General features: G+C 49.2%; 1 protein-coding gene across 3 annotated transcripts; it reads left to right on the plus strand.

The window, feature by feature from the left end:
* The first annotated feature begins 680 nt into the window (after window positions 1-680).
* Window positions 681-21,265, plus strand: Cpa5 (carboxypeptidase A5). Of its 3 annotated transcripts, XM_052721374.1 has the most exons (11): window positions 681-2,482; window positions 3,753-3,834; window positions 4,838-4,972; window positions 12,980-13,078; window positions 14,415-14,516; window positions 15,688-15,789; window positions 16,128-16,238; window positions 16,673-16,763; window positions 19,991-20,190; window positions 20,494-20,578; window positions 20,942-21,265. In XM_052721374.1, exons 1-11 carry the CDS (start codon window positions 2,367-2,369, stop codon window positions 21,127-21,129), a joined length of 1,311 nt encoding a protein of 436 aa, XP_052577334.1. In that variant the 5' UTR covers window positions 681-2,366; the 3' UTR covers window positions 21,130-21,265. The 3 variants fall into 3 exon arrangements, with proteins under 3 accessions (XP_052577334.1, XP_052577333.1, XP_052577332.1); XM_052721373.1 differs by lacking the exons at window positions 681-2,482; window positions 3,753-3,834; window positions 4,838-4,972 and adding an exon at window positions 7,780-9,720 and having other exon boundaries at window positions 20,948-21,265; XM_052721372.1 differs by lacking the exons at window positions 681-2,482; window positions 3,753-3,834; window positions 4,838-4,972 and adding an exon at window positions 7,781-9,720.
* Window positions 21,266-22,893: the final 1,628 nt, after the last annotated feature.

Raw genomic sequence — 22,893 nt, forward strand, 5'->3', positions numbered from 1 at the left:
ACTTTCTGTGAGGAGAAGCCAGGGCTCTGAGGACCCAGGGGCAGGCTTGCTCGGCTCTCAGCTGTCAGCTGGCTTTTTAGGACTCTATGAATCTGCAAATACTTTGGTGGCACCCCATGTTGCACTTAGAAAGATGTTGTTGAAAAGATTGTGCCCTGCATCCTACTTGCTCTTTTTGGGCAGGATTGTTTGGGTGTGTAACCCTGCCCACTTGCAGGAGGTAAAAGTCCTTCAACAAACTTATTTAAGGACATTTCCAGCCCTTCAGTGCTTTTCCCCAGGCAGCACAAGCACGGTCACCTGATCTGTGCTCTGCATTGCCAACCCACCCGTTAGAAATAATAAGGGCCAGGACTAGTTTACACTGTTTTACTTCCAGATCTCTACCAAGTGTTTGGCACATAGTGGGTGTTCCAGTAGACTGCTTATTGAGTAAATGATTAATGAACCATTAACGAGGAGTGAGAAGCCAGTATGAAGTATTTTGTTAAACATATATACGTGTTTCAAATTTTGCCATTGGCTGTGGTACTCAGAGGGTGGATAAATTCCCACTGAACTCTGCTGTCTGAGACTGTAGGCATTCCCTAAGTGGGGCTATTTAAATTAATGAAAATGAAACACAACTAAAAATTTCTCAGGCATGTCAAGGGGCCAGTTGACTGTCCTCCTGATGATGTGGAGGTAGAACATTCCCATTATCGTAGAAAGTTCTATTGGAAGTGCTGCCATAGAATTCTCCAGAATTCCCAAGCGCTTCTCTTTCTCTCTCCTTACCCTTGTTCTCACTCTAATTCTCTCTCTCTCTTTCTCTTTCCAGCTCTCACCCATTCCTAAACCAAGTACAGGGGTATTTGTCTCATTGTTAGTGGCTTAAAATGATGCTTTTGAACAAGAGGATGCTGGGTGCTCTTGGTGACTAGTACCATTCCCACTTTTTTCTTTTGAATTTCTGAGCTATTATTTACCGGCTCATTCTTTTATTCCCATGGCTACTAAAGCAGTACAATCGCTTTCTTTCCTAGGTCCTTAAGCCCTTTGCTAATGTTACTTTCTGAGCGTTTCCAAAGCTGGGGTTCTAGGAGAGTTTGGCAGGTCCGAACAGCTGACCCATGAAATAATGGAGTAGGGCAGGGGGGTGGAGAGCGGGGCCAGCCATCAATAGAAGAGTGACCTCCTCAACACACATGGCCAGCTAATTGGCTATTGTGGGAAAGGATGGGTGGAGAGGGGCTGCTGAGAATCTCTAGCGACAGTTAAGTGGCCTTTGTGGACAGAAGAACTCTGTTGGATTTTTGGCTTGGAATCTTCCCACCTCTTTCAGATTTTCTTGTTAGATTCACCCTGTGTCATTCAGGCCCCATCTTTCACTTCATCCTTTCAAGATGACTACTTTGTGTACTGGCCTCTCCTTTGTTCTTACCATTCCCAAACTGTAAGGAGACTGTGTAGGGCTTCTGCAGGCCTGAGAACTGGACTTTGCTGTTTGTTGAGAACTGTACAAATGACTGCCATGGCCTTCACGGCCTGCAGAAATTGCTCCGCCTGTCTCGGCAGAGTGACAGTGACTGTCTGATGGCAGAGACGAGGCGTCCTGGCTGAATTCCTCCTCTTACACAATACAGACCTCCTTTCTTCCACTCTCCCTTCACCTTCCCTGTTCCAGCAGGAGTACAGACCTGTAGCCACGAGTTAATGCCTTCTAAATAAGAAGACAGTACGTGTGCCAGGTGTCACAAGCCAATTCATCCAGCTTGTCTCCTCTGATACTCCAGGTCTCCTGTGAGGTAGGGAGGGAAGGTCCTTTCAACAGCACCTGACTTGAGAGTTAGTTCCCTGAGAGTTGACAGGTCAAAGGCCCCAGTTCCTTATACAGGGTCTAGGCACCCAGTTCCCTGTCCTGAGACCTGTGACCCTTCAGTGATGCTTACTTTCTTCTGTGTGAGGAGCATATGGCCCAGTGACAGTGTCAATGCGTGGAAAGGGGAGAAGGGCAGAAAGGAGCAGTTGTGTAGAGGGGACAGCCTAGCGCCACTAGCTACTTCTCTTTCTCTGGAGATGGAGGATTTGATGCTCGTGAGGAGGTTGGCGCAGGGAATTTCCTCCCCATCCTTCAGAGGGAAGAAAAGCTAAGGGTCTTATCTTCCTTTTCCCTTCTTTCCACCCTCTTCCCAGGAAAGGAGGGAGGAGGTTGGTCTGGTTCTCCAGGGCCTGGCATGTGGGTTCCACGTGCCAGCCCTAGACCCTTAGAGCCTAATGTCCATTCTCAGGCCCGGCCTGCTGGCCTTTAGGTGACTTGCTGTCGTGAGGCCTAGGCTATGGCCAAGATGGAAGAAAGCCCTTGAAGCTTGCCTGGAGAAAGAAGCATGCAGGGCCCCCTAGGCAGAGGAACAGGCCCTGGGCTGTCCCCTGTGGACAGACGGACACTTCTGATCTGCACCTTTATCCTGGCTGTAGCTTGGGGCCAAGTGAATTTCACAGGGTGAGTGGCTGCTGCTTGGTAGGAAGGAAGATCAGTTGGGAGGGAAAAGACCTAAATGCTCTGAGTGTGTGTGTGTATGTCTGTGTCTGTGTGTAGTGTGTGTGTGTCTGTGTGTATGAGTCTCTCTCTCTCTCTCTCTCTCTCTCTCTCTCTCTCTCTCTCTGTGTGTGTGTGTCTGTGTGTATGAGTCTGTGTGTGTGTGTGTGTGTGTGTGTGTGTGTGTGTGTGTGTGTGTATGTATGTATGTATGTATGTATGTGTACTCCTGGGTGAGATCAGACAAAAGTTTCAGCTCCTATCCAGAACCCCCTTCAAGCTCTTTGATCTGCCACTCATACTCCAGGGCAGATGTTTGGCCATGTTATTCTCCTTCTCCAATCTAGAGTTCTAAATCTGAAGCTCAGGGTTAAGTTTTCAGGGTTCTGAGAGGATCTCCTAAAATTGAGACTAGTTGGGGAGAGGGAACGGATCAGACGAAGTGGGAGGGGACAAGAGAGGATAATGGGGAAGGGGTTAATAGGATCAAAATCCATTTATGCATGCATGAGAAGATCATAACGAAACCCATTAGTAAGTACAATTAATATACATCAATAAAAAAACAAATTAAAAAAACTTCTAAAATCACATGCAACAGATTGTATACATGTTCTTTAGGGCGGAAGGTTTATATTTCTCCTCAAATCCTTGAAGAAATTGTTAACCCTCATTAGACTATACACTCGTATCAAAAGTAGAGTGCTGTTAGACTCCTTTGAATAGTAGCAAGCTTGAGCATGCACACCAGGCCTCCCGATGTCCCAGAAGGTTGAGCTACAGACTATCCAGCAAGAAAGAGACACAGCTTAGAAAGGGAGTCACCTGCCGGGTCCCAGAACCAGACAGGCAGAGAGCCCACACTATCCCATCCCAGACCCTGGAGCTCATGATGTGGGACCCTAGCTCTTCACTGTCCACCTACCTACCCAGCTCAAAGGAAAGAAGCATAGCTGCTCTGCCTGGAGAGGCTGGGGTGGTCTGGTCCCCCCTTCCGTGGGGTTCAGCACCTACAGCTACCATTGGTTCCCCAGCCCCTTTGAATCTATCCGTCCCGCCTCTCCATCCCTTTCGCTCTGTGTGTGGGAGGGTAGACACGTGAGCTCCGAGTCCTTGCTGAGTCTCCTCCATGCTGAGTCTCCTCCAGTCCGGTCTCCCTCTTCTCCCTCCTACCTCTTTCCACCGGCCTAGCATTCCTGGAGACCGCCATCGCTTTCTCCCCATGTTTTCCCAGAGACCAGGTTCTTCGAGTCTTGGCCAAAAATGAGAAGCAGCTGTCACTTCTCAGGGATCTGGAGGGCCTGAAGCCCCAGAAGGTGAGGATTGCTCCTGGGGACAGGACTGTCACAGCGCTGGTGTGACTGTCCACCTCGGCTCCTTGTCTTGCCCCCTTACTCTCTCCCACCCCAAAACTTTCCTGAGGTCTCAAAAACGTTCACTAGATTGTTGACAAGTCCACATGTTCTCTGCCACGCGTTAGGGCCATGTCCCCATAAAGTTGGGTGGCCTTTGTTGGCTGTGATTCCTTTAGCCTTCCCCTCTGTCGTGGATGGGGGAAAGATGAGCACGCTCTGAAAACAGCCGTCATGTCCTAAAGCCACAGGAGAGCACAGATGTCCCTGCTGCCACGTAGCATAGGGCTGCTCACATCTGCCTTCCAATTGGAATGGCTTCGTTTGGCAAACTTGTGTTGTATTTGGGTCTGTGTCTGTCAGCCTGGGTATCTGTTTCCAAGAACATTTGTCCTCTACAAGTTTTCACAATGGAAAACATTTTCTTTGACAATTATAATAGAGGGCTTTTGTTTGAGGGCTTGTAAAACAACCAGCTTTTTCTGGATGTGGCCCCAAGCTCTTGCTGCTATTTGTAGGAGTGTCCCTCTCAATGAGGGATTCTACCGCTCTCGGTGTCTCCATTTTACAGATGTATAGATGGACGTAGGGTGTGGGCTCCAGCGTTGCCTCTTCTGCTTCTCAAGGGACCAGAAGAAGACATGCCTGCCTCTTCTGGCCTGGGTTCTTATCCAGGCTAATGTCCTAGGTGACAGGAGCTCTAGGGCTCTGTGGATCCAGGTGAAATACTGACAACGAGTGAGTCGAGATGGTAAAGATAACCAGGAAACAGAGAAAGAAGCTTGGTGAGGGGGGATTTATTCCTCTCTGCAAACCCTAGGATTTTCTTTATGGAACTGGATCCCTTTGAAGTATAAAAGAAACCTAGTCCCCGGCCCCCAGGATGCCTACCAAATGAGTATATAAGGACAGGCAATAAACACAACTGTGTTTTTTTCTTTTCTTTCTTTCTTTTTTTGTGAACAAGGTGGACTTTTGGCGTGGTCCGGCCAGACCTAGCCTCCCTGTGGACATGAGAGTTCCCTTCTCTGAACTACATGATGTCAAAGCTTATCTGAAGTCTCACGGCCTTGCTTACAGCGTCATGATAAAGGACATCCAGGTGAGGTCCTACCCTGGGTCACAGTGAGGATCTCACTTTCCACATTTTTTTTTTTGGTTGGTTCACACCATGGAGAAACAAACAAACAAACAAAAAAACAAACCAAAGCAAAACAAAACAAAAACCCCCTTAGGCCAAGTGCAAACATCTTGCTTGTGGATATCCAGCTGCATGTCTGAGGATACATTATGGAAGAAATGAAATTGTACATTTCTGAGCTTGGGGATGTAGCTCAGTTGATAGAATATTTGCCTAGCTTGCATGAGGCCCTGGGCTCAATGCTCAGTTCTGCATAGAACTAGCCATAAAACTGGGCATAGTGGCACATATCTGTAACCGGAGTGCTTGGGAGTCAAAGGCAGGAGGATCCTGAGCTATGTAGTGAGTTCAAGACCAACCTAGGGCACCTGATAAGCTGTCTCAAAACAAAAAGTGAACAAACATGACCACATGTATGCACACACGCAAAACCAAAACAAACTAAATAAAATATAAAAACAATACACATTTCTAAGAGGAATTTTAAGTCTGGGATAGAGTTCCCTCATGGAGGCAAGGAGTGCTCACAGTGTGGCAGTTGTGGATGTGCCCGCTTCTGGAAGACTTTGCAACTACCAGCAAAGGATACAGGAAATGGAGACAGAAGGGAACAGCAAAGGTCCTTCCTAGCCCCTCTAATGGTTTCTTCTTGTCCTCTGTTAGGTCTCAGACACTCAGTACCAGAGGGATTCTATGCGGGGGAAGAAGCCCAATGCGACCCTGCTGACCCTCCCTCTCTGATCCTAATTCGCTCTGAGCATCTCCCCCAGATGGGATTCTTCCAATATCTCGGGGAGCATGGCAGACCCTACCCAGGTTAGGGTAGAGAGAAAGGCATCTTAAACTCCCAAACTCCCTGGCCTCACTTGATTCCAGTCTTCCACTGTCTTTGCTAAGCACCACGAAAATCGATTTCATCTGCCCTGTGTTCAAGGACATCCCAAAGAGCCTCACCAGTCTGGGAGGATGGATCAGTTGGTAAAGTGCTTGCCACTCAAGCTTGAGGACCTGAGTTGGATCTCCAGCACCTATAGCAAGCACAGAGTCTGCCTGTCATCCCAGTGCTGGGAGGTGGAGGAGACAGGAGGACCCTGGGGGTTTCCGGCTAGCCCGTCTAGCTGAATCAGAGAACAAGGGGTTCAGTGAGAACCCTTGCCTCAAAAAATAAGGTGGGGAGTGATTGAGGGAGACATTGGCTTCTGGCTCTCCTGTGTACGGCCTGCACATATGACCTATGGGGAGGGGGTGTTGGTAGCACAGCCTCCTCCCGTGACAGATCCTTGGGTACCACTCCGATGTTAAAGCCTCGCAGGCTGCATCCTGTGTACCTGTAGAATTGTAGCCACAGAGATTCACTCCTCACCACACTGCTCAGCACTAATCTCCTCTAAAGGCTTAGAGTGTGGGAACATGGAGCCTCCCAGCGCGCACACACTTGACACTGCATGCCGAGGGATCAACGCATTAGGCAACATTCCTTTCCCAGGCCAGCACAGGGCTGGGGCACTGGGGTCCATTCAAAGTCCTTTATCCCTCATCAGACACATCTGTTTCCCGCTCAACATGTGGGGGTGGGATGTTTCTCTAATTAAATCCCCCACAAACAAAAATGGGGAAACTCACACAGACAAAAGAGGCTACCACATCAAAAGAGCAGAACTGAGTTCTCATTTTTAGCCCATGCCTCTATTTTGAAGTTCCCGTTTTCCTCCTTCTGCTGCGCCAGTCCTGGGAACCCAGCAGCATTTGGCAACCAGACACTCAGAAGCCTCAAAAAACTTGGTTGATTTCTGCATGTCAGGGACAGCCCTGGGGTCACCCCTGAGCTCCCCTCACCGACCCCTCCAGAGAGATCCTTTCCTGAAGTCCCCACGCCTGAACTCCTGTGGGATCCCTTCCCAGGAAAATGCCCTGAACTCTCTGCTCTAACCTCTGCAAGCAGAATTTCCAACCATCAGCCTGCAAAGCATCAAGCTGGGACTGCCGCCCTTGAGGTCACTCTGTGGCTTCGGAGGGCGCCAGGGGTGGGGAGAGGCTGTTGTTCCTGGTTGATTTGTGGTGACAGTGGGGGAGGGGTGCAGGCCAGAGGCTCAGAAGTACTGACAGAACCAGAAGGGATTTGCACACCAGGTTGATATGGAGAAAGCTTATTTGAGATACCGACACACAAGCTCGACTCCAGGACTAGCAGCGTCCCCTCAAAGTGAGCCTTCAATAATGGTAGCTTGAATGATGTCAGTGGGTCTAGGCCTGGCATGTGTGTGAGGGAGTGGGGAGTATATTGGTCTCCCCCAGATTCAGCTGCATTTCTCTTATCGATCGGTGCACCCCTGGCCTTAATAAGTGCTTGCTGAATTAATACATAAGAGAAGGCAAAGAAAAAAGAGGTGTGTTTGGCAGTTCGAGCCAGGCACAGCGGATCATGGAAAGCTTTGCAGGTTTTGATTTGTATCCAGAGGCTGGGAGGACTTTTGAGGAGGGGACCAGGGACTGCAGACACACATATGCCTACTGTGTGCTGAGTATTGGGCGAGGCCCTTGGAAACACAGGAACTGCAAACAGAAACAAACCCACCAAACTCAGGGCTGTATCCAGGGGAGCTGGAGAGAGTGGGGGGCTGGGCGGGAGGGGAGTAAATGGGTGGTTACAGTGGAGTGGGTGAGTGCCCCGATGGAGTGTGCACGGGTTGCTATGGGAGCGAATACCAGAGGCACGTCACGGGCGCTGTGAAGCGGTAATTACCCATGCGTGTGTGTGCGGCTGAGCACAGAAGGGGGGCTTACGGGGAAGGAGGCCCCCCACCCTGATCTGACTCCATGTAAAGGGCATCTTTGGCCCTGTGAAGTGGGAGGGGTTTATCCCCCCAAACCGTAGATAGAAGGGGAGACTTAGGGGGGGTCCTTTACAACCCCAGATTTACATTTTAGAGAAGCTCCTCTTCCTGGGGTTGGGTTGAGCTGGGGACAGGGCCCGGGAGACTGACAGGAGGAGGATGGTGGGGGAAACTGCTGTGGGCCAGGCAAGAAACGATCTGATTCCGAGGGTGCTTCATTTGCATTTAATTTTTCTTCACCTCTTCATTCTTTTCAGTCCTTCGGTGTTTTTTTCCCTCCCTGGGATGAGTCACCACCAAAAGCCCTCACTTGAGCAATCAGCGCTTCGGATTTTAATGGCTTTTTTCTGATTGCAAAATTAATAAATATTCATGTTAGATAATTTGGAAAACAGGAGAAAAGCGCAAGAAGAAAACAAAGATCACCCATGCTCTGACCATCCAGAGAGAAATACAATTTAGTATAAATCCCGCTCCACCAGCTCCTCTCTCTGTAGACTTACCCACATCAGCATACAGATAGGCAGCTATTGAGCTCTCTGAAAAAAAAAAAATCCTCCTGATCCGTCTCTTTCCCCTCTCTAGTTACCGCCCTATTTCTCCGTTTCCTTCTAGAACAAAACTCGAAATACTGACTTTTTGTTTGTTCTGACTACCAATTTCCTTTGGCAGGCTGTCTGCTCCTCCCTTCACCAAAAGGGTCCTGGGCAAAGGCACAAGGACCACTTGGTCCACTGGTGTTCCAGTTGTCCAACTTTCCCTGGTTGGTGCAGCTCGGGCGGTGTCTCTCCTCTGGTCTCCTAGGATGCTTTCCTGTTCCCGGCTGTGCTAGCTCCCTGGTCGATCTGTTGATCACAGGAACTAAGACAGTCTCCACACCTTGGTCCAGGGCGACAGAGCTAGGTCCCTCCCACCTCCTCAGGACCGCTTATGTCTCCAGCCGGGGTTTTCCCTGAACTCCAACACCTCTCAACAGTCTGCATGGCTGTCTGAAGGTCCTTGCAAACTCTCCAGGTACAACAGGAGCACCCCAAGTCCCTGTCGGCTCCTCCACAGCCTCTGGGAGCTCAGAAGCCTCCTGGGAGTCATACTGGACTCCCTTCTCAAACCCTCCATCCAGCCTACCAAAGATCCTGCAGGCTCTTCTTTCAAATACTTCTGATGCATCCCAAACTACCACTGTGGGTCATATAACTATCACTAGGGGATTGTACAGGGTCCCACAAAGGGTCTCACTAAAACTCAAGATCCTCCTGCCTCAACCTCCATGAGAAGAACTGGGATCATAGGAGTGCCAGGCTGTGTTCCGGGAACTGTCTGACTGTTCTTCCCAACTTTGTCCTTGCTTCCCTGTTGTCCATTCTCCAGGCAGCAGCCAGATGAGTGCTTTACAAAATACATGAATCCGGTTATATTCCTCTCCTACTCGACACTCTTCAACTGGGACTGGGTATCCCACCGCTCTGGGAATGGAGCTAAGAGGATGTTAAGTTCCAGGCTGGTTATATAGTAAGACTCTGTCTTAGTGAGTGAGTGAGTGAGTGAGTGAGTGAGTGAGTGAGTGAGTGAGTAGATAGATAGATAGATAGATAGATAGATTTTAAAAAGCAGGAAGAAAGGAACACAGGCAGGCAGGCAAACTCTCCGGGGGGTTCTTTCCAACTCAAAATAAACGCAAAGTTCTTGAAAAGGCCAAGGCTCCAGGTGAGCCACCCCCTGCCGAAAGTCACCCTTGCTGCCTTCTGCTCTGTGCCTTCTATCTTCTTTGACGTTCCTAGAACTTGCCTGATGCACTCCTCCCTCAGGGCCCTTGGCGGTATCCACATCTCAAGCCTTTGTGTCTGCTGGTGTCATCCTGGAATGCCGTTCAGGCAGGTATCCGCACGGCTCATCTGCTCACGGCTTTCACCCCTCTTTAAACTGTATCTGTCCCCTCTCCTGCTTGCCCAGCCCCCTGTCATGGCCGTCACCCTCCTCTTCCTCCTAGCTAAAGTTAGCTAGTATTTACTGGGTGCCAGGCTGATCCTAAAGTGTATGATAAAATAACCCTCATTGTATGAGGGGAAACTGAGGCAGAGCCCAAATTAGAAACAGTATTAGTGTCTCATCCGAGACAGCCTGACTAGGGGACCACACTGGGCCATTCAGGATGGTTGCTTGTGTGTGGTGTTTTAACTTGGGTTTCACTCTCCAATGGTTCAGCCTTGACTGCTGAGGGGCTCCATTTTAACAATGTCAGGTCTGTAGCCCCTCCCAGATATGGTGCTTACAGAGCAGACATTAGGCCTAGAGTAGAGGGTCAGAAAGAATCCAAGAGAACTTCCTGCTGAAAGCACACAGCTCCCCACTGTGAGCTGTCTGTGGAGGTCTGTGGTTGGAGCAGACTGCATGGGGACTGGCGTTCTTCAAGCCTCAGCTCCACCTTTGGGGTCCTGGGCTGCTTCCTTCCCTCACCACAGGGGTGGGTTTTTGTTTGTTTGTTTGTTCGTTTTTGTTTGTCTTTCAAGGCCTCACCCTTCCTCATCCCTGTAATGAATGAGTTCACATTCAGGTCTCACGGCCCCTGTCAGGTTAGGGCTTCCAGGAAGGGCAAATGGCTGACTTCTGAGCTTCTCAGTCCAGTGCTTCCCCCTGAGGAGCCTGATGGGGTTGTTTGACATCCTGAACCCATGCAAGGCCTCCTCCTCAGCTCTCAGCCTCTTCCCTCACCCCCAGAAGGGAGCAAACATTTGTTGAGTTTTCAGGCCAGGGTAGATTAATGTTCCTGGAATTGAGGGCCAGCTGTAAGGGCTGAGGGTTCCCAGCTCCTAGGAGGGTGTCCTGTACATTCACGGGACTGGGAGGGTGTTTGGAAAGACATTTGCAGTTTGGTGCCAACCTCCCATTTGCCTCCAACCTGACTATGGAACCAAGGCTGGACTCTTCAAAGCTGTTTCCTATGGGTGTCCCTGGCCATGTTGGAAGAACTGGACTATCTAGGACTTTCTTCCCAATCTCCCCACCTTCCATTACCAACTCAGGCCCTACTACCCCCTGGGGCATTAGAGCTCCCAACCTTGTAGCTGCATTCTGGTGGGTGTAGAGAAAGACCAGGCCTGCCTGGACTCAGCTGTCAGCCTTCTCACAGCTGCTCACGACAGCTGGTTGTACCAGCCCTCAGTGACAGACAGACATTTGTCATGGTGGGCTGCTGCGATTTGGGTGGATTTCCTGGGAGGAAGACACATTCCTTTATGAGAGCTTTCCCAGGGCTGTGCTTGTGAGTGGCCCACAAGGACAAGGTCTCCTCCAGCCACATCTGACTTACCCAGTCATTCTGGCTTTGCCCAAATGGGAAGCCTCAAGTTGGGCCAGCCTAGCTAGAAACATGGCAGTTATAATTACTGAACATGTAGTTGGTGCTGAGACAGTAAGTCATAGGAGCCCCAGACATTGATTTCCAGGCCCATTTAAAGAATCTATAATCTATTAATTTGAGGGTTGTGAGCAAGTGGACAGGGGCCCCTTGGAAGAACGAGTCATTGGGCAAGCAGCCTCATGTAGAGCAGCGGTTGGGGACCCTCTCTCTCCCCCCGCCCTGGGCCTGAAGACATTGCAGCTGGTACTTCACATTAGCCAGTCAGGCTTTGGTTCTGATATTATTTATTCACTTCAAAGTCCTTGCTCACTGAAGTAGTATAAGCATGTTGCCAAAATGTAAAATCAGAGTATGGGGGAAAATCTTCAAAATTCTAATCTTATTCGAACAGGCATCATTAGCATTTTGTTATATTTATTTTTGGCATTTTAATGTCTTGTTTTCCTGTGCTTGAGGATACTTGAGTTTTCATTACTTGAAAAAACTTTTTAATTGCGAGAATAATATGATGGAGTTTTTGGCTGTTAACATTTCGCATACTTCTGTTTCCTCTCTTTATCTATATTTATTTATATACACACAGATATGCATATCTGTGTGTATATGTTATTACTGTTAGTCTTTAGTTTTTGAAGCTTGGCTTGAGGAATCCACTGCTGGGAACTAGAAGACCTGGTTTTCATCTCGTCTCTGACACTTCTTAGCTTTGCATTGAAGGGCTGTCACCTCTCCAATCTGTTTTATCTCTAAAACACCCCAATCCTGACTTCATTCCTTCCCTGGAATCTGGTCATCTGACCAGATCAAGTGAGAGCGAGAACAGAGAATAAAGATACTTCATAGACCAAAAGGCACTGGTCACCAAATAAGGCAATGTCCAAACTGTGACCCAGAGCTTCAGGAGGTCCCTTTGGGTTGATGATGATGCTGGCTCACATTCTCAGGCAGAAGGGCTTGGGCATTTCCCATACTGAACAATCAGTGCTAGTCCTGGGGTGCCTTAGGTCAGGACCTGTCTGTCACGCTCTTCCCTGAGCTGGGAACAGTGTCCCAGCAGGGATTTCAGCGGTGGGTAGAGGGAGCGGTCAACAGTCAGCCTAGGCACTTGAGCGCCCTCTCTTCCTATGGTCAGTGGGAACCATTACATGAAGGTGAATGCCAACCGTAAGCCAACACCCCAAGACGTGGCTTCTGGCTCATGTGTGCTGTGTCTGCCAGGCAGTTGACATGATGAGTGAGAATAATTGACACATTCATCATGATTTGGGCTGGCTTTGTCCACGTGTGGCTTTCTGAATGGCTTAGATACCAGTTGTCTAGACTACTTCCTGGAAGAAGAGTTGATGTTGGAAGTCAGAGCAGTCATCTGCTCCCCTAGGGTGGTCAGTGTCCATGGTCCAGTGTTACAAAGTACAAAAACAACGTTGGCAGGAACCTGTGAGCATCCTTCTAAACACACCTTCATACACATCATTCCCGTTTGTCCTGTGAGGCAGCACAGCTGAGACTGTTGTCTTAGTTCTTAAGTTGAGGAAACCAAGGCTACAGCAAGTACCACAGGGGTTGGGAGCAGAGACACTTAGAGCCTGTCCCTTCAGACTGACTCCTCTACGATCATCTGGGCAAAGATAGCATGGATGCTAGGACATGGAGAATCACCCTTCAACCATACACCCTTCTGGTGCATGGCACACGATCATGGTGGTTCGTTCCCTTGTGTTGATGTTGTGGGTGGAGCTCTCTTCTGCCTCTCCAGCGTGTCTTCCTATGTGCTAGGTGCTGCTGGATGAAGAGAGAGATGCCATGGCGAGGTCCCGAAGGCTGGAACGCAGTACCAGTAGCTTCAGCTACTCTTCTTATCACACACTGGAGGAGGTAGGACCACCTGGGCAAGCTCCCATGCTTCAGAACCCCTTCAGACCGCCAGGATCAGGCAAAGACTAGAGAAGGAGTCCGAGACTGTAAGAGACTGTAAACGTGGGGAGTACAGAGAAAATACATTAGGTAAAGGGATGTTTGGGGGCAGCAGCCTAAAGGGGTCCAGAGTCGGATAGCGGGGACTACAGCTCAGACGTACAAGAGGCAGGCTTGGAGCCTGGGGAATGGTTCTTTGGTTGGCACACTAAGGTGTGGACACATGACAGGCCAGAACAGAGCAGGTAGAGACTGCATTCATAGCGCATCCCCTGACCAGTGATTCATTGACCTCTCTGTGACCAGTCCTGGTGTTCTGTGGCCCCAGCTGTGGATTCTTGAGGTCTGAGGGCCAGTAATCCAGACATACTGGGAAGCCATGCTTGTAGAAACAAGCAGTTGCTCGTACTTGGAGGAAAGGTATGATCATAGTGACAGGCAGTTAGGTCAGATGTTAGTAATGGTCACTGTGTTTAAGGGAGAACATACAGACGGGTACAGGAACTTCCACTCCAGAAAGCAACTCAAGGCATAGGTCTCATTTGCCTGCAAAGGACATGACATTATTGATATTGTCTCCTCCATCACTCTTCTATTTCATAAGCCCTGTAATAGAGAATCCATTTTCTTTCTAATGTTTATGCATTGATATGTACTGAAAGGACAAGAAAATGAGCTAATATAGACTGTCACTGTTATTGATGTCAACAATAAATAAAATATTACCCTTCCCTCCAAGCTGCTGAGTCTAGAAGGAGTGAAAAAGATATAAAACAGCACTCCAGAGTTTATGAGCTCTGTCGGGTGGATAAAACGGACCACAGCGTGAAGACAAGGGAAGGAATTTGCAACAGAGAGATCTATGCAGGCCGTGTCTAGGAATTTATTTATTTATTTATATTATTTTTCAGACAGGGTCTTCCTATGTAGCCCAGGCTGGCTTGAATTGCTAATCCTCCTGCCTCAGTCTCTCAAGCGTTGGGATTACAGACATGTGCTACCATAGGCAGCTCACACCTAGGATTTGAGTGGGCTCAATACATGCTGTTCTCTCAGGTGAAGGACAGTTCGCATGGACGTAAGGAACCTGGCATTCTAGCCAGAGCACAAGTCAATCTCCCTTAGCTCTGAGGGCATCTTCAGGGTTTGCACATCTTGATCCACATTCTTTTAGACTCTCAGGAGAAGTAGGAAAGCAATAAAAAAGGTGGGATGGATGAACAATATTCATTGACATGCTTGGAACTCACCCCGCCCCCCATTTAACCGCCAGTCTGATAGACTTCGTTGCTTTCAGATATATAGTTGGATTGACAACTTCGTAGCTGAACATTCTAATCTCGTCTCCAAAATTCACATTGGCAACAGCTTTGAAAATCGGTCCATTCTTGTCCTGAAGGTAAGAGCCTACTGCATCAGGCAGTAGACCAGAGAGTGAGTGTCTTTATCATAAGATGGAGTTTATAAGTGGCTGGGTGGGAGTTTCTGAATAGCAAAGATATGCATATACTATATACTACCGATCCATGAGCTTTGTGCAATCAGGAAGTCACCTCTGCAGGTACGGACAGGTGGCAGTGCTGGGACCTGGGCAGGAAGTAGTGGAAGGTTGCTAAGAGACAGGGCTGTGGAGTGGCAGCTGTCACCTCAGCTTGGGGTGACTGTGTGTGAGTCAGTGCCTTTACTGTGCCAAACTCGATTTACCTGCTGAGTAAGAAGTGAGGTGCACATGGGTTCATTCGATAAGGACTGAGGTCATCTGGCTTAGGCAGCCCTACAGATAGGCCTGCAGCTCTGGAGAAACCTTCCAGCCCTTCATGGGGGCCACTGAACAGAGCTTGAGCAAGCTGTCATGATGGAAACAGGATGGGCAGCACAACCCTCCTAGAAAAGAATCCATGGCCTCTGCTCCAGCGTGTGAACTAGATGGGGTGCTCGACATCGATTGTCAGGGAGGGTAGGCACTGAGGTGCTCACTGGGCTCTGGTGGATGCTTCTGAACAGTCACATGACCTTGCCTAACCTTACCTTGACTTCACTTGCCTCTGCTCTGATCTCTCATCAGGCATTGCCACAGTCTCTCTCTCTCTAAAAGGATGTTGCTCCTCAAAGTGTGGCTTTGCACTCCAGTCCTCACCCTCTGAAATAACATGTATTAGAACTGCAAACTTCACAGGCCTCCCTAGACCCACTGCACCATAACCTGCACATTAAGATTTCCATGAGAGCACGTGCCCATTAAAGGCTGAGAGGCACAAGTCTTAAGGTTCACAAGTCTTGGGAAATTCTGTGTTCCAGGTTGGGTGGCTTTGCCTTCCAAGAATCCCGCTGTAAGGCAAAGGTCACCATGTGTGTTCGTACTTCACTGGTGTGTGTGTGTGTGTGTGTGTGTGTGTGTGTGTGTGTGTGTGTGTGTGTGTATGTGTGTGTGTATCACCAGCATGTTCTCCTTGTCTCAGGTTGAGAGCTCTGGCATACTGATTCATTCCAGACAGTGAAGGTCATCTGGAGGGACAGCACCATGGCTGTCTTGGTCATCCCTCTGTTTGTGGTCTGATTCTTTTCCCCAGTTCAGCACTGGAGGTTCAAATCGCCGGGCTGTCTGGATTGACACTGGGATCCATTCCCGAGAGTGGATCACCCACGCCACCGGCATCTGGATCTCGAAGAAGGTCAGCTGGGACTGGCAACTGGGGAATAGCATCAAGGGACTGGGACCAGAGGGAGGGAACTTTTGGGTGTTTAAAGGGACCTCTAGTTAAAAAATTTGACTTGGTTCCTTTAAATTCAGGGTTCTCTGTCCCCTCCTGTCCTTTGGAACATTATCATATGTTCTGGTCTTTTACAATTAGGGAGTTTGGCTAGCCTCTGAATTCTAGTTGTTTAAAACTCAGCTTTTGGTTCTGTGTGGGGTATGTTTGATGACCCAATGCTACCTCTTCCTGTGTAAGATTCTGCTGCACCCCAGGAGACCCTGGAAAGGACCGCCTACTGTCACCCTCTCTTGCAGATTGCCAATACATATGGCAAAGACCACGTCTTGAAAAAAATATTGAATGCCATGGACATTTTCATTGAGATTGTCACCAACCCTGATGGCTTTGCTTTTACTCACAGCATGGTAAGGGTGGCTGGGGATCCCCAGTAGTGGTCCTCTGGAGTGTTGGGACAGGGAAATGTCATGGCAGACTCTGGAGCTGGCTTCTTCAGGGGCTTTCTACAGAGAGCCTGCCTGGTAAAAAGAGGACTGCAGGGGTATTACCGCTATGGGGTTAAAACCATCTTTCCCAATAACATGCCCACTGCCCGAGGAAGCTGCCATTGGCAGCGTAAGACTGGATTTCTCCCTAAGCCCTCCCTTGAACCACAGAAGATCCATTCTGCACACAGCCTGGCACAGCTCCATGTCAGCCCATCCTGTCCCCGGAGGCTCCTTCCCTTTGTTCCTTCCTGCCCCACTCGGACCCTCTCCCCTTTTCATGGGCCAGGATGTCAGCTCTTCCGTCCCTGGGAGTGGGCCCAATTAATGAGGTTGCATGCCCTGGGCTTTTTCAGAATCGCTTGTGGAGAAAAAACAAGTCAAGCCAACATGGCATTGCCTGCATCGGCGTGGACCTCAACAGGAACTGGAAGATAGGCTTTGGAGGTATGGCAATCTGTTCCACCCAGGGCAGGGCTTGAGGAGGAGTGCTTGGTCCTCAATAGGTTCTCTCATACCCTCGGACTGGGTTGACTCCTAAGTTGGGAGGCATGGACAGTATCATTGGCTAATATATGTGTGTCGTGGCCAGGGTCAGGTGAGCACACAGCTAAGATTGACTGTGGTATGTGGGTGAGATTGCACGTAGGATACGTGGATCTATATGCCAAGTCTTTAAGGGAACGTTTAGCTATTAAAATGAAGACTCAATGAAAGTATCAAATCCTCAACATGGCAGAGAAAGGCTCCAGGAAGCTAGCTCATTCTGGCAGAGTTATACCATCCCATGGCTGGCTTGGCAGCTTTCTCCTGGGTTCTTTGATGATCTTTTCTGATTGTTTCTCTTTCACATGTGCCAAAGGTGCAGAGACTAGATAGGGAAACCAAGTCTTCTAGAACGTTCAGAGGGAATATTAGGATCCCAGCCAAGTAGCGATTGGATGGGTGGGATTCCAGGACCAGCCGGGGTAGTCTACAGGATCCATACAGCCCGCAGCCCCAGATACAGTATCTATGCTCCACAGTGGAGACAAGGGGTGTCTCCCCAGGGAGACCACCCACTGCTGTTAACAAACAGATCCATAGATTGGCAGTCAAGCTAATGACAGAATATTCTAGCTCTAGGTGTCTGTGGCTCTGTAAATTTGGCTTTTTGGAGTTTGTTAACAGTAAAAACTAAGGAAATTTCTAAAGGATGGAGAGCAAAGGCCCCAGGTCACATGGTGGTGGGTGCCTGAGGATCAGGGTCATGTGTAACCACTGTGGTAAGGGATCGTGACTGTAAAATTGGACTTGTCTGCCTCAGATTAACCTTAGATTAACCAGGGTTAGCCTAGGCAGGCAGCCATGGCTCTAAGATATGACAGTACACACAGAAACCAAGGTAGCCCAGTTTAGAGGTAGATAAATTCTGTCTTGAAGAAAATAACATTTGTGGGTCTGTCTGTAAACAAATAAAATAAAAATCTGTAGATACACAATGTAAAAATGGTTATGGGGGTGGGGGGCCCAAAGGGGTGGAAGAACTCCCATAATCCCACTACCCGAAGATTAGTGCTTTAATAATTCACCATGTTCTTTTCAGAGATTTCCCCTTGCTACAAATTAGATTTTTTAGAGAAGGAAAAATAAACAGCTAATGAATCCATTAGCAGATACTTGTGAGACAGGCAGGCTCAGAGGACCTTGACTGTGGACGTCAGAGAGGCAGGCAGCTAATTCCCATTTGGGCAGCGGAGATTAGTTTATTCTGCTTAGCTCAAACCAGAACTAATGGCCTGAAGTGTTTCTCCATATTTGGGCAAAGCCACCTGGCCGTTGGCAGGGGAACCGCTCTCCCTGCGTGGGCTGCAAACACAAAGCTCTCAGCCTCTCCGCTCTGCTCATCTGTTGCTATTTGTCATTCATCGAGTGGAGCAGGTGCAGGAGCTCATCAGACACAACAAACAGGCCACTGTGAGCCCAGCCCGCACCAGCCCGGGGGTGCTCTCCCTCTTCTACCCAGGGTCCCCAACCTTAGGCAAGGACCACCCAACCGAGAGGGCGTGTGCTCTTGGTTGACGGAATGGCCTCTGGGCTGCCTCTGGCCAGGAATAAGGAGTGACTCGGCGGGAAGATTTTGTTTATGGTTTTTATGTTGTCTTCCTTGTTATGTCGTGGGTAGTCTGGAGACCATCCCTCAGAGCGCTGTCATCCTCACCTGAACTCCTGGGGAGGAACGGTGTGGAGTGGCCTAGGGACAAGAAGGCTGTTCTGGTTCCTTCTCAAAGCTTCAGAAGTTGGAGGAGAATACTTGGTCTCTGAGTAGGGCTTGGATGTTAGATGCAGTCTAGACACAGAAGGGGAGATAGAAGTGGGAATTTTTCTTCCCCATGAGTTTGCTAACCCACAAATCTTGACCAGCCCTTGTCCAGCACTATATGACATGGCTCTGGAGGAAGGAAATGAGTGGGCAAGGCACCTAAGTCCTAAGAGGGGTAACAAACTCAATGGCCAAAAAATGGAAGCACAGGCCTGGGGGCGTGGCTGAGTAACAGGCACTTTACCACCACCCCCATGTACACATGCATTCATGCTCGCGTGAGTACACACACACACACACACACACACACACACACACACACACACACACACTCATCTCTTTGCCTTCTCCTCCAAGTAGGTTCCCTGAGAAAAATTCTCCAAAGCCTCTTCGGTGATTCTCAGGCCAGCCTCAAGCAGCTCTGGGGACCCATTTTGTCTGTCCCTGGGCCACAAGGCCATGGGACTTCTAGGACTGTGGCTGGGGACCAAGCTTCAGTAGATACTGAGTTTGAGCCCCTGACTAGCATGAACCCCAAAAGAGCCAACGAAAGGGTTGCTGCTCAAGAGGAGGCTGGGATTGGGGCAGAGGGCCGGGGTTGCTTCTGGATGCACCTTCCCAGGCAGGCCTGCCCCTCCAATGGACAGTCAGGACTTAGCCCAAAGGGAGCCATGGGCACTCCCTGCAAACCTACAGAGTTCCGGAGCCAAGATGTGGCTCCATTCTTCATCCTGATATATAAGGTGAAGGAATACAACAGTAACACCACCACATAACTCCAGGTTTATCTGGCACACACAGTCCCAGGTGGGCAGCTGCCTATCTGACATCTCTCTTCAGTGGTGACAGAGGGACCCATCATGTTGCTTCTGTTCAGAAGGTTTTGCTTTGGACACACAGAAGAGAATGTGGAGTCACCCTTTCTTCCTCCCTTCCTTTCTTCCTTCTTTTCTTCCTCCCTCCTTCCCTCTCTCCTTCCCTCCCCTCCTTCTTCTCTCTCTCTCTCTTTCTGTTTTTCTTTCTTTCTCTCTCTCTTTTTTTTGGAGCTGGGGTCTCTCTGTGTAGCCCTGGCTGTTCTCCAGAACTCACTCTGTAGACCAGGCTGGCCTTGAACTCACAGAGATCTGTCTGCCTCTGCCTCCCGAGTGCTGGAATTAAAGGCGTGCATTACCAGGTCTGGCTACCTTTTTCCTTAACAGCTTCAAAACAGAACAGATACATCATTGCTGCTTACATTTTCATTGGCCAGAAGCAGTCACATGACCTCAACCAGCTTGCAAAAAGCGATCGCAAGACATAAGGGTGTTTCACGAACACTGTTTTGCCACACCTGGGTACTCTGACCCTTTGGGTGGTTTTATTTTACCTTCAGGAAATGGTTCTAACAAAAACCCCTGCTCAGAGACTTATCGAGGGCCCTCACCTGAGTCGGAGCCAGAGGTAGCTGCAATTGTGGGCTTCATCACAAGCCATGGGAACTTCAAAGCTCTGATCTCCATCCACAGCTACTCTCAGATGGTCATGTATCCTTATGGCCACTCTCTGGAGCCTGTGCCAAACCACGAGGAGCTGGTAAGATTGGCTGTTTAGAGTGTGGGAAAGCAGAAGGCCTCTCTCTAGGAAAGCCCATCCCTGGTGCACCCCCAGGTGGTTCAGACTTTGACTCCCAGGATGAGGGTCTGGACCAATGATAGGGAGACCCCCTAATAGGAAGAGTCACTAGAGCTGTTCTCATGTGTGGTCAAGTTCAAAGCTGGAGGTCTTGTACTATCCACATGGCCAACCTCCAGGGTTCCCAACCCCACACTCCACCAGCGGCTGAGCACACGGGGGGCCGGGGAGCCCTGCCTCTTACTCTTCGGCTGTCATTTGCAGTTCAATCTTGCCAAGGATACAGTGAAGGCTCTGCACAAGGTGCACGGGATCGAGTACATTTTTGGCAGCATCAGTACCACCCTCTGTGAGTGAGCGACATCTGCCTGGGGCAGGGCAGGTGCAGCCTGAGCAGGACCGCTGACCTCGCTGGGCTGGGCGGATGGTGGCATCCAGGCAGCTGTTTGTCTGCAGCACCAGATCCTGCGATCTGGCCTATTTCAAAGTTCCTTGAGGGGAAAGATTCTCAGTCTGTTGGCCCATTTCTGCAAGGGGGACAACCGGTTGGGGGTGGGCGGGGTAGGGTCCAGGATGAGGTCTGAATCAGGAAGTCTGATGTGAGCAGACCCAGGTGGGCTGCAGCGCCCACGTTGCACACAGGCTTCTTCTATGCCCTGTGGCCACATCTTCTCCTTCTTTCCCGGGCACCTTTTGGCCCTTTTCTTTTTAGATACAGCCAGTGGGATCACGGTGGACTGGGCCTATGACAGCGGCATCAAGTATGCCTTCAGCTTCGAGCTCCGGGACACTGGACAATATGGCTTCCTGTTGCCAGCCTCACAGATCGTTCCTACAGCCCAGGAGACATGGATGGCGATTCGGACCATCATGAAACACACCCTGAATCACCCCTATTAGCCACATTTCTCAGGCCAGAGCAGTTGGGGTTCACCCCTTTCCCCAAGGCCTGGGACTCCTCCTGAATCCCAAGTTAAGCATCCCTTCCCCATACCCTTGTTGGACCCTTAGCAAATAAAAGCGAGTTTGAACAGCCTATTGCCTCTAGGGTTGGTTGCTACTTCTTTGTGCTCAGGGTTGAGAAGGGACAGAGTCTGCTTAGGCATTCCTCAGGGCAGCTTGACATATCTGGGACACTCCCCCACCCCCTGCTGTCTTCAGGAAAATGTGAGACCTGAGCTCTGCTGTTTCCCCTCTTTGCCCGCCCCCCCATCCCTGGGAACAACCAAAATATACATTGTCCCAGCAGTTTTTGACATGTTAATGTCATCCAGAGGGGGACCAGGCTTGATTTAAACAAGAGAATCACCAAGGTGAAATTTCTGTCCACTCGAGGGTTGCACTAACCCCATGTCTGAATCTGAACAAGTCCTTGGTTTGTGACCATCAAGCAGTTACTCTAGGTTAGGCATGTGCTGAGTAGGACTTTTCTCTGATAGAGAAAGGGGGGCATCGTTTTGAGATCCCAATGAGGTGGGTTCCCTAGCACCTACCATTGGGGAGCAGGGAGAGAGAGCCTGCTGTCCTAGAAGCAAGAAATCAAATGAAGGCTGGAAATATTTATGGAAGTCTGAGGCAGAAACATTAGTTTGAGAACAAGACTTTCATTTGCAAAAGTCAGGCCCTATTTGAGTGTGTGTGTGTGTGTGTGTGTGTGTGTGTGTGTGTGTGTGTGTGTGTGTGTTTTAAGGATTCTGGATGCCCATAAGCCAGTTCCTGAGTGACACAGAGCAGGATGAAAACGGAAAGATACAGGAAGAAGCCTCTTCTACAGCCTGCAGAAAGAGAAACACTTGATGGGCGGAGATGATTTTAGATGATCAAACTATAATCACTATTTCAAACCTAGACAAGGTCCATATTCACTATGATGCCTAAGCAGTAAATTACTAAGGGAACTGGGTTGATAGTAGGGGCAGCTGTATGAGCTGCAGCTGTTAAGAATTTGGAGCAGGCCGGGTGGTGGTGGCACGCACCTTTAATCCAAGCACTTGGGAGGCAGAGGCAGGCGGATCTCTGTGAGTTCAAGGCCAACCTAGGCTAGAGAGTGAGTTTCAGGCCAGGTGCCAAAGCTACACAGAGAAACACTGTCTCGAAAAACCAAAAAAAAAAAAAAAAAAAAAAAAGAATTCTGAGCAGAAGAAAAAAAAAGTGTGTGTGTGTCTGTGTCTGTGTCTGTATGTCTGTGTCGATCCTGCAGGTGAGAGACAAGGCCAAGGGCTATACAGCCTGTAACATGATGGCGTATTGGCCATTAGAAGGACATGCAAAAGACCAGCTGTGAAAGCCCCAGACAGCCAGTGCATTTAACCCCTAAAGAAGCCGGATTACCTGCAAGGAGGGACCCAACGGTGGAGGAGGACAGAGCATCCTCGGTAAAGTTTCCACAGAAAGCTGAGCTGTTTTTATTTTTAAAGCTGGAAGTGGTTTAATCGAGCTAGAATTTCCAACCTGGAGTTTTCTGTTAGTGGAAATACAGGGTCATGGGCTGCATTAATATAAGCTATAGATAAATAAAATGAGCTCTGCTTCTGCACACTGAAGTGTGGTTATAACTTTTATGCCCTCTACACAAATATTTTTATTTTATCCTCATGGGAGAATACATTACTGGTATTAATAAACTCATTTTTAAATTAAAAAAAATTTTTTTTGAGGCAGAAT

This window comes from Peromyscus californicus, unplaced genomic scaffold (genome assembly GCF_007827085.1).
Source record: "Peromyscus californicus insignis strain IS unplaced genomic scaffold, ASM782708v3 Scaffold_6__1_contigs__length_162567912, whole genome shotgun sequence".
NCBI classification, from domain to species: domain Eukaryota; kingdom Metazoa; phylum Chordata; class Mammalia; order Rodentia; family Cricetidae; genus Peromyscus; species Peromyscus californicus.

Excerpts from the sequence above, each read along its gene's own strand:
- Cpa5 (XM_052721374.1), top strand. The coding sequence starts at position 2,367 with ATGCAGGGCCCCCTAGGCAGAGGAACAGGCCCTGGGCTGTCCCCTGTG. Across the intron at positions 3,835-4,837 it reads AGGGCCTGAAGCCCCAGAAG|GTGGACTTTTGGCGTGGTCC; the intron begins GTGAGGATTGCT and ends TTTGTGAACAAG. Across the intron at positions 13,079-14,414 it reads CTTATCACACACTGGAGGAG|ATATATAGTTGGATTGACAA; the intron begins GTAGGACCACCT and ends CGTTGCTTTCAG.